General features: G+C 28.9%; 1 protein-coding gene across 1 annotated transcript in view; it reads left to right on the forward strand.

Moving 5' to 3' along the window:
* LOC111688521 (kinesin-related protein 12-like) overlaps positions 1-12,256 on the forward strand; it is a 110,867-nt gene that overhangs the window by 93,161 nt on the left and 5,450 nt on the right. Inside the window, exons 3-5 of the mRNA XM_046955722.1 lie at positions 987-1,157; positions 1,255-1,399; positions 10,909-11,051. Coding sequence (XP_046811678.1) covers positions 987-1,157; positions 1,255-1,399; positions 10,909-11,051 — 459 coding nt within the window. The remainder of the gene's footprint in view (positions 1-986; positions 1,158-1,254; positions 1,400-10,908; positions 11,052-12,256) is intronic.

Genomic DNA, 12,256 nt, shown 5'->3' on the forward strand with positions numbered 1-12,256 from the left:
TATAGACTAGACTATAGACTAGACTATAGACTAGACTATAGACTAGACTATAGACTAGACTATAGACTAGACTATAGACTAGGCTATAGACTAGACAATAGACTAGACATTAGACTAGACTATAGACTAGACTATAGACTAGACTATATACTAGACTATTGACTAGACTATATTTGTAGACTAGACTATAGACATATACTATATACTAGACTGTAGACTATAGATTAGACTATATTTGTAGGGCATCCTTCATCTTCTTTAGTCTACCTGTACCTTTATCCCCATTTTTTAAAAATTTTCTTTTTGCTGAAAATCAAATGCAGGTAAAACTGCTTTTAATTGTAAAGGAATTGCAAAATTTGTGAAAAGAAACTGAAATGTAAAACGTGACAAGAAAACCAACTAGCATGACATTTCATGAATTTAAAATGCCACAACAAACAAGTAATGAAATTTTTCGCATTTATTAAAGAAACGAATGCAGAAAAACTATGAAAAGGTAAAAATTAATATTTTTAAATTTATATTTATGAAAAATATTTCAAAAATTTATAAAGCTTCTGGCATTTAATAGTAAAATACGTTTTTATATTTATATCCCACTGTTTTTAAATGTTTTCTGTCTGTAGACCAAAAAAAAAGCTATGCTTTTCTAAAGAACAAAAAGTATGTTTTGTTTATTTCCGTTTTATAACTATAAACTTATTTAAAATTTTAAACCACTGTGTTGGGTTTATAACCGCAAAAAGAACAACTTTTAATAAAACTGATTTTGCTTTATGTCTTAACAACAACAACGACAAGTATGAAAAGAAAAGTTTGCATTTAGCTGCAGGTGTTAGTTGTAAAAATAGAATTAACATAAAAAACAACTTTCACCGAAAGATAACAAAATTAGAACAACAAAAACAAAACAAATAAAAACTTAAATTTAATGAAATATTTAAAATAAAAAAATGTTCCAAATTTTATTGTAATTTTTTCAGGTCTCCTTTTTCTCCACCAGTCCTGAGCTAAGCAATAAACAACGTTTTGAATATTTCTCACGAACTATACCCTCGGATCACTATCAAGTTAAGGCCATGGTGGAAATTGTTAAGCGCATGGGTTGGAGTTATGTATCCATTATATACGAAGAAAGTAATTATGGCATAAAGGTAAGAATTTAAAAAAAATTGTAATACATTTTTAAATTATTACTTTTTGTATAAATTTTAATTTTTTTCAATTACCTTTCTTTTCCTCTTCTTGCAGGCTTTCGAGGAATTGGAAGAATTGCTGGCCCGTCATAACATTTGCATTGCTGTTAAAGAGAAACTAGTTAAGGATTCTGGTGTGGCCGACGAAATTGCATACGATAGTATTGTTCAAAAGCTACTGACCAAACCACGAGCACGTGGTAAGTTGAAAATGCAAATAATTTTTCTTGTTTTTTTTTTAAGAATACAAAAATAACAGCAACATATAATAAATATTTAACAATACTTATACGTCATGGTGTTCATATATTAAGGCGAATAATTTCTTTATAGTATTGTGATGAATATCATTTGGTCAAGGGTTTTATTATAAGACTATAGTCAAGCCTATTGGTATGACTTTAGTGAAGACTATAGTCAAGGCTATAGTCAAGACTACAGTCAAGACTATTATGAAGACTATAGTTAAAACTTTAGTACAGGCTATCTTTAAAACTATAATACAAAATATATTGAAGACTATTACACAGACTATAGTCAAGACTATAGTACAGACTATTGTCGAGACTATAGTACAGATTATTGTCAAGACTACAATACAGACTATAGTACCGGCTATAGTCAAGACTATAGTACAGACTACAGTCAAGACTATAGCCAAAACTATAGTACAGACTATTGTCAAGACTATAGTACAAATTATTGTCCAGACTACAGTACAGATTATAGTACAGATTTCGAGGGCGTGCTAGAAAAAGGTTATATGAGCCTAATGACGATTCTGTGACATGGCGATCAGATGCCGCCAGTAAGTAAGCATCCCCCACAAGAGGTACCCTCTAGAGAGGTGTAATTAAAAGCGTGACGTCTTCGTGGTCCTTCTAGTCATATTTAAACCCAGAAGCGTCTGTTTCATATTGAACGGCTCTCTGGTCAGCGTCTGTTCCCCAAGTAAGGGGCGGCTGCAAATCATTATCCTGGCGGTTAGGTCAAAAACGCTACGGGTAGGATCCCGAAATAACAAAACAACATGGAAAAGTTAAATAAGGAAAATTCAATTACGCTGCAGGGAGTAATGACCCCAGTACCGGCGGCTTTGGGTAGTGCGCGAGCAGGCTACCAGTCGTCGAAATCCAGCGCCTGTAATGTTACCCCGGTAAGCTTGGCTAAGGTAACAGATAATGCTACAAGCAACAATCACAAGAAGGAGTGCAATAAAGGGGGAGAAAATAGCGACCAACCTATTGGTGGACAGGAACACTATTTTACTCCAGTAAGCAAAACTATATTACAGACTATATTCAAGACTATAATACAGACTATAGTCAGGTCTTTAGTTCAGACTATAGTCAAGACTTTAGTACAGACTATAGCTATGAATATAGTCAAGACTACAGTCAAGACTATAGTCAAGACTACAGTCAAGACTATAGTCAAGACTACAGTCAAGACTATAGTCAAGACTACAGTCAAGGCTGCAGTCAAGAATATAGTCAAGACAACAGTCAAGACAACAGTCAAGACTACAGTCAAGACTATAGTCAAGACTACAGTCAAGACTACAGTCAAGACTATAGTCAAGACTATACTCAAGACTACAGTCAAGACTATAGCAAGGCTATAGTCAAGACTATAGTCAAGACTATAGTCAAGACTATAGTCAAGACTATAGTCAAGGCTATAGTCAATACTATAGTACAGAATATAGTCAACACTATAGTACAAACTGTAGTCAAGACTATAGTCAAAACTATATTACAGACTATATTCAAGACTATAGTACTAACTTTAGTCAGGTCTTTAGTTCAGACTATAGTCAAGACTTTAGTACAGACTATAGCAAGACTTTAGTATAGACTATAGTCAAGACTTTAGTACAGAACATAGTCAAAATTATAGTACAGACTATAGCCAAGACTACAGTGCAGACTATAGATCAGACTTTACTATAATACAGACCATAGTCAAGGCTATAGTACATTATACTGTCGAAACTATAGAGCGAACAATATGCTAGACTAGAGTACAGACAATAAACTAAGTATAGTCTTGATATAGTGCGGACTACAGTCATGATAAACTAGAGTAAATAAACATAAGTTTAAACTAAAGTCTTCACTTTAACTCATACTATAGTCTTGGCTATAGCCTATACTATAGTCTTGACTATAATTTATTCTATAGACTATACTTGACTTTAGACTGCAATCAAGTTTCTGATTATCAATTTTTTTAAATTTTATAAACAGTTTTTTTAGTTCTCTCTCCCAAATTAAACTGTTTACCCCAAATTAATACATATTAGTGCTTACATAGCAAAAAAGCCTATAATCTAAGAAAAGTAGAGAAATAATGAATTTTCATTTCAAAAGCAAAAATGAAAATGAAGCAAACAACTATAGAACTAAAGTCGATAAAAGGTATAAAGATTACAATACTAACAACAAAATAATACTATTAAAGCTAAGAAATGTCAATAACAGATGATTTTTTTTAAGACAATGTCATTATGGCTTTTGTGCTCTTGGGTTTTGTTTTCTTTTAAAGAATATTGAAAGTTCAAGTGCCCAACGATGGTAAAAGTGAAAATTTGTAGCTCGTAAAAGGAAAACGTAATAGTCAATACCACTGCAAGACAAACACATACATTAAGGAAAAGAATAATATTCTTCAATTTTCAAAGGATTCTTAAATGTGACCAAAATACAAGTGTATTTGTGTGTGTGTTTTTTTTTTGTATTTGCTTTTGTAAAATATTAAAAACAATGACCAGCATACACAATGAGTTTTTCTATTATATATATTTTTTCTTTCATTATTTGCAGTTGTATGAATTTTAAGTAATATTTTTATTGTTTTTTTTTTTTTTTTTTTTTTTTTTTTTGCAAACTATTTTTTTATGGTTTGAATTACAAACATGACCTCCAAACTTTTATTACAACATATAGAGTGAATTTTTATTTAGTATTCATTACTGTTCTAAAAGGGAAGTAGTGTTCGCTGGAATTTGTTAAGTAATTTTTGTTAAAAAGGGAATTTTTTAACAACTGTTTAGAAGAAAGTTGTCACATGTTTCTAAAGACAACATACAGACAGATAGAAAATATATAATAAAATTATTAAGGGTAACAAAATAATTGACATTTTGATGAAGTGCCAAAGACAAAAAAATAAATTAATTATTGCAAAAACAATTGAGTTTTTATAAATAATATATAAACCAAAAAATTTATTAAAAAAACAAAAATGTTTCAGAAAAAAATTTCGTTTAATTTCCCTCATTTGTTCATTACAAAGTCAAGTGTTTCTTAATACTATTGCACTTGAATTTTACTTTTTTAACTTTATTCACATAAATACTTTAATTTTGCTACATTTTCACTTCACCCTGAAAAAATATGAAAAACTTAAAATGCTCTCTAATAAAAATCACTTCAATGTTAGAAAGAAAAAAATTGGCAAAACCACTCACTCACTGCAACTAACATCGTTTGAAAAATTCTACTCATTAATTTTTTACCAACATTTGAATTGATGTTAAAAAATCGTTTTGCTTTTAAGTAAAAAAAACTGTAAAAGAAATAAAAGCTTTCAACACACTTTTTTCCCTTTTCTGTATAATGTACAAGGGGGAAAAAGCATTTTTACTACTTTCAGCAGTATCGAATATTGAAGACTCTACATTTTACAATAATTCTTTTTTATTTCATGCTTTATGTGTAAAGTTTTGTATGTGATCTATTCTAAAGGCCAGACTATAGTCTATTCTATAGTTTAGACTTTAGTCTTTTCTATAGTTCAGACTATAGTCTATTCTATAGCCCTGACATTAGTCTATTCTAAAGTCCTGACTTTAGTCTATTCTATAGTCCAAACTACAGTCTATTCTATAGTCCAGACTATAGTCTGTTCTATAGTCTAGACTATAGTCTATTCTATAGTCTATTCTATAGTCTAGACTATAGTCTATTCTATAGTCTAGACTATAGTCTATTCTATAGTCTAGACTATAGTCTATTCTATAGTCTAGACTATAGTCTATTCTATAGTCTAGACTATAGTCTATTCTATAGTCTAGACTATAGTCTATTCTATAGTCTAGACTATAGTCTATTCTATAGTCTAGACTATAGTCTATTCTATAGTCTAGACTATAGTCTATTCTATAGTCTAGACTATAGTCTATTCTATAGTCTAGACTATAGTCTATTCTATAGTCTAGACTATAGTCTATTCTATAGTCTAGACTATAGTCTATTCCTATAGTCTAGACTATAGTCTATTCTATAGTCTAGACTATAGTCTATTCTATAGTCTAGACTATAGTCTATTCTATAGTCTAGACTATAGTCTATTCTATAGTCTAGACTATAGTCTATTCTATAGTCTAGACTATAGTCTATTCTATAGTCTAGACTATAGTCTATTCTATAGTCTAGACTATAGTCTATTCTATAGTCTAGACTATAGTCTATTCTATAGTCTAGACTATAGTCTATTCTATAGTCTAGACTATAGTCTATTCTATAGTCTAGACTATAGTCTATTCTATAGTCTAGGACTATAGTCTATTCTATAGTCTAGACTATAGTCTATTCTATAGTCTAGACTTATAGTCTATCTATAGTCTAGATACTATAGTCTAATTCTATAGTATAGACTATAGTCTATTCTATAGTCTAGACTATAGTCTATTCTATAGTCTAGACTATAGTCTATTCTATAGTCTATTCTATAGTCTAGACTATAGTCTATTCTATAGTCTAGACTATAGTCTATTCTATAGTCTAGACTATAGTCTATTACTATAGTCTATTCTATAGTCTAGTCAATATAGTCTATTCTTAGTCTAGACTATAGTCTATTCTATAGTCTAGACTATAGTCTATTCTATAGTCTATAGACTATAGTCTATTCTATAGTCTAGACTATAGTCTATTCTATAGTCTAGACTATAGTCTATTCTATAGTCTAGACTATAGTCTATTCTATAGTCTAGACTATAGTCTATTCTATAGTCTAGACTATAGTCTATTCTATAGTCTAGACTATAGTCTATTCTATAGTCTAGACTATAGTCTATTCTATAGTCTAGACTATATTGTCTATTTCTATAGTCTAGATACTATAGTCTATTCTATAGTCTAAGACTATAGTCTATTCTATAGTACTAGACTATAGTCTATTCTATAGTCTAGACTATAGTCTATTCTATAGTCTAGACTATAGTCTATTCTATAGTCTAGACTATAGTCTATTCTATAGTCTAGACTATAGTCTATTCTATAGTCTAGACTATAGTCTATTCTATAGTCTAGACTATAGTCTATTCTATAGTCTAGACTATAGTCTATTCTATAGTCTAGACTATAGTCTATTCTATAGTCTAGACTATAGTCTATTCTATAGTCTAGACTATAGTCTATTCTATAGTCTAGACTATAGTCTATTCTATAGTCTATACTATAGTCTATTCTATAGTCTATACTATAGTCTATTCTATAGTCCAGACTATAGTCTATTCTATAGTCCAGACTATAGTCTATTCTATAGTCCAAACTATAGTCTATTCTATAGTCCAGACTATAGTCTATTCTATAGTCCAGACTATAGTCTATTCTATAGTCCAGACTATAGTCTATTCTATAGTACAGACTATAGTCTATTCTATAGTACAGACTATAGTCTATTCTATAGTACAGACTATAGTCTATTCTATAGTACAGACTATAGTCTATTCTATAATACAGACTATAGTCTATTCTATAGTCCAGACTATAGTCTATTCTATAGTCCAGACTATAGTCTATTCTATAGTCCAGACTATAGTCTATTCTATTGTACAGACTATAGTTTATTCTGTAGTCTAGACTATAGTCTATTCTATAGTCCAGAATATAGTCTATTCTATAGTCCAGACTATAGTCTATTCTATAGTCCAGACTATAGTCTATTCTATAGTCCAGACTATAGCCTATTCTAATGTCCAGTTTATAGTCTATTTTATAGTCCAGACTACAGTTTATTCTGTAGTCTAGACTATAGTCTATTCTATAGTCCAGATTATTGTCTATTCTATAATCTATTCTGGATTAATGAAAGTTAAGCCAAAAAGCATATTTTTTTATGCTCCCTCCTAGCGATTTCTAAAAAAGTCGTTTAGGTAATCATATCCTTTATGCAAAAATCTTGACATATAACATCTTGTTCTAGCAAAAGCAAACAGTTTTTTTACCCAAAACCATTGTCTTTGTACCATTTTAATGGTGACATTGAAAAATGGTTAAAAAATTTTAAGAGTTTCTATTGAGCTTTAATGATTAATAGATTTTGTGTGAGAAAAAAAAGGATTTTTTTAAAAATTTTAAAATTAAATCAAATTTTAAAGGAAAACAAAAAAAAACAAACAAAATCTGTTATATTTATTTCATCATAAGTAAATGTTGTAGAAAATCAATCAATTTTTATTAGCCATTTATGTTAATCGAAAACATTTTTATTTTATCTTTTTTTCCTCATTTTGATTTCATTTTTCTCATTTATATTTTATTTTGAAATCATCATTTATATTCTATTGTTGCAAAAATGTAATAAAATAGGTAACATGTATAGCAGACAAAAAAAATGCCGAAAAGGATTTTTTTCTAATGACTATTTTTTGCAAAGCTTTTGAAGGTTTGAAAACATTTGTAACAGAAAACCACAGGTGTTGCTTATTTGGCTGTAAGTTTATTTATTACCTTTACGTTAACAAAATGATCTTTTAAATTGAATTTAATGGTTTAATAGATGTTTTTTAGCAAAAACCTTATAGACTTTTACGTGACCAAAGTAATAAGGAATTTAGAAAATTTCAAAAAATAAAACAACTTAAATATTTCATCAAAGAAAAATGTCATAGCTTTTCTTAACACCTTTTTATATCCCTAAAATATATTTTAACCCACCTAAACGTATGATTAATATTAATTATTTTTATTATTGCTAACCGTTACGTATGATTGATATTAATTGTTTAAATTGTTCAATCACGTTATGTTACTCTGTTTAATTTCAGTTTCTTTTCGTTTTTATTATTTTCGTTTTTCTTTTTCTCATTTCATTAATTACTTTTACAATAATTAAGTTTCTTTAAACGAATAAAAAAGAAAACATATTATTTTCTTTTATCTTTTTTTGTATCTAATTTTAATTATTTTGATTGATTACCTTTAACATCTTGGTCAATATGTTGTCGATTCTTTTCTCTTCAGCCTTTATCTTATTATTTGCTTTTGCGGTTTTTTCTTTTTTTTGCTAGTTAATTTATGACTCACGTTTAATTGGTTAATTAAATACTACATTTAGGGGTTTAATCCATCAAATATTAAATAACATTTGGTCGAAGTTTTTTGTTTTTGCTTCGTTAAATAAATTAAAGAAAAATAAGCAAATAAGCTTGTTATTTATTTACAATTTTCATTTTATACATGAAAAAGAATGCTTAAATATAATTAAAGATTAAAAGATTAGAAGAGTAATTTTTCAAAATAAAAGGGAAAACCAGTACAAATTAGGGAGAAAAGATTAAGTTCATTTTATACTTTTCCCATCAACTACTTCATTGTAATTGCATTAATCATCGAAATATAGATCGTCCGATCGCATCGGGATCGGATTACCCTACACAATTGATTGTCCAGAGATCTTCTCGTTTTATTTTATTTGGCGACTGTTTTTCTTTAGAAAATATACAACTATAAGATTCTTTAGTGATCATATTTTATTTTTAATTTCTTTAGAAAACTAAACACTAATCGGCTTTTTAAATGCATTAATCTTGTAAACTGTTGCTCGTAGGATCAACTGATCGTCAAGTGATCAGTTCTCTTGAAATAACTTTTCGTGTGATTGGTATTCTTTTTAAAGTGATCAATTTGCTAAAAAATATACCGCCGAGTGATCGGGTTTCTTTTGAATATAGTTCAGATTTATTTCAAATATTGTCAACTTAATGATCGTTTATTATTATTTTTATTTTTTTTTTTTAATATTGATCGTCATGTTGACAAGTGTTCTTCAGACAATTTATGACAAAATAAAATTTTTATGTTAAAAAATTTCTTTAAAAATTTGATCGTTATACGATCAGCTAACCTTAGAAAATAAACCTCAGTGATCATACTCAATGATCAGTACTTTTTCGAAAATTAATCATTGTTTAATCGCTATACGATCTGTATTCTCTAGAAAATAATTCTCAGTGATCATATCCAATGATCGGTTTGATCTTCGTATAACTTTATCGCAAAATACAAGTTTTAAGTATAAAGTTTTTTTTTTAAATTGATCGCTAAACGATCGTTGGTTTTCTTTGGAAAAATGATCATGTTTTTCTTAAAATTTTAAAACTCTATACAAAACTGATGACTGATTAATTTTATTTAAAAAATTGTTGGTCGGGACATCAATTGATCAGTTTTCTTAAAAAAAAATTGATTACTAAGTAATCGCAGTATTCTTTTCTATTGACAAGCGATCGAAATTCTCTTGAATATTGTTCTTTCCTTGATCAGATTTCTTTAAAATATTGATCGTTTCAATTTTGATCGTCGACCAAAATTGAAACGATCAATATTTTAAAGAAATCTGATCAAGGAGAGAACAGAAAGTTTATGCTAAGTCATTAGCTTTTTAAAGCTTTAAGATCAGTTTTCAGATCGTTTTTCTTAAATAAATTCTCGATCGATGGATCAATTGACCGTTAAGTTATCGGGTTTCTTAAGGAAATTAATCGTATAGTGATCGTGTTGATTGTGCCTGATCAGATTTCTTTACAACATTTAACGCCTAGTGATCGCTTCTTTTTGGAAAATTGATCGTGACGAGTTTGATTTAGAAAATAGATGATCGCCTTGAGATCAATCTGATTAGTTCTATCGGTTATCGGTTTTCTTAAGGAAATTGATCGTATAGTCATCGTGTTGATTACTGCATGATCGCTTCTTTCTGGAAAATTAATCGTCAAGTTAAAGTTTGATTTGGAAAGAAGATTTCATTGAGATCAATTTTATTAGCTTCTCATACGGAATTTTTAGTCAAGGGATTAACCAATCGTCAAGTTACCAGCATTCATAAGCAAATTGATAGCATAATGATCAGTGAAAAGTTTTCATTTGAAAATTAATAGGTTGCTATAATATTAAGTCCTTAGAAAAATGTGTCGCCAAAGGAAAAGTGTTCTTTAGAATATTTCTATAAAAATTGAATCATCAAGTAAACAGCTTGCTGCAGGAAGTTGACTATAAAACGATCTTGAAATCAAAATTTTCAGTAAAAATCCATTAATTCACTAGAAATTTTTCATAAATATTTCATTAGAATAATAATTTTTCTAAAAAACCTAATTTCTATCCAAATTTCACAAATGAAAATTGTTTTATTAAATAGCAAAGAAGCACTTTAGACAAATTATTAATTATCTGCTAAATTACAAAATATTTAATATTTAATAGAGCGTGAGGAGGAGAAGCAACTAAACACTGTTAAATACTTAACTTCCGGTTTTATATTATTTTTCATTCTTGCCAGTTACGGCATATTTTATAAGTTGTGAATATTTTATTATCATTATTGTTGCTGTTTTTTCACATTTTGTCGCTATTTAAATAAATATATTTTTCTTTATTTTATTTATTTTCTTATTGTACGTTTCTCACCTTTTTAACAGGTGCCATAATATTTGGTTCCGATCAGGAAGTACGTGAAGTAATGCGTGCCGTGAGACGTAATAATGCCACTGGCGCCTTTTCATGGATTGGCTCGGATGGCTGGAGTGCACGTAACTTGGTGTCGGATGGCAATGAGCCAGAGGTAGGTGGCAATAGCATTTTCTTAAAATGTATATTAATTATAAGAATAATTTTAAAAAAAAATTGACACGAAGGTGCTGGCAAGCAGCATATTGTTGGGAGGCAAAATAAGAGAAAAAATATATAGAAAATATAAATTTTTAGTAGACAAGTTCTACTGCTGCTTTTATAGACACTATTATTGCCAAGTATTTGAAAAGATGTTGATGGCATATAGAAAGGTAGGGACAATGGTAGACACTTGTCAAGAATGCTTAAACATAGATCTCATTTAAATAAATGACAGCTTAGCCTGAAAGAAATTGTTTTGTTGAAGTGTCTGCAGGTATATTTGAATTTAAATGATCTAGATAACTAAATAAAAAAAAGGAGACCAACTTTAGTTTAAAAAAAAAACTAGTCTTTTTTTAAATAATATTTATATGATTATGTCAAACATTTAGTTGGTTTCATTTATTTGTGTTTCTCTTTCATTTCTATACAATGAAAACTTTCCACCTTATTTAACTTCATAAGAATGTTGTGTAGTATTTATAAGATTAAATGACAAAAATAAATTTGATTAATGAACAATTTCATCAACTAGATGAGCAGGGTATAGAAGCAGTCCAAAGATAATACACAATATATTTTCAGAGTTTAAGCATAAGTAGAACAGTAATGGGACAAAAACTATGTCCATATACATACATACTTGAGTGTGTGAAGCAGCTTACAACTATAGGAAAAAACTTTTTTGAAATCACATTGCCCAGTATGTATTATTTAAAAGAATCACCATGACTGGTTTACACAGCATGTCCATCTGTGCATATGTATATGTAAGTAAATGTAGACAAACTAAAGGGACCTTCTTAATAGTATTTTTTATGTATGTTTGTTATTAAAGAGAAAATATTGAGCTAATTTTGTTAATCTCACGTAAAACTACTTCTATTTAGACAAACGATTTTGATATTTAAGAGTATTTAAGATTATTTTATAGTTAATTTATAGGTATGTATTACATGTGTAGTTCAGTTCTAGTTTAGATATAGTTCAGTTTGAAATCAATTCTAGTTTTGATCTACTTCAGTTCTAATTCAGTTCTAGTTCTTTTTCAGTTCTACATCAGTTCTAGTTCAGTTCTAGTTCAGTTCTAGTTCAGTTCTAGTTCAGTTCTAGTTCAGTTCTAGTTCAGTTCTAGTTCAGTTCTAGTTCAGTTCT

The sequence above is a fragment of the Lucilia cuprina genome, chromosome 6 (genome assembly GCF_022045245.1).
Source record: "Lucilia cuprina isolate Lc7/37 chromosome 6, ASM2204524v1, whole genome shotgun sequence".
NCBI classification, from domain to species: domain Eukaryota; kingdom Metazoa; phylum Arthropoda; class Insecta; order Diptera; family Calliphoridae; genus Lucilia; species Lucilia cuprina.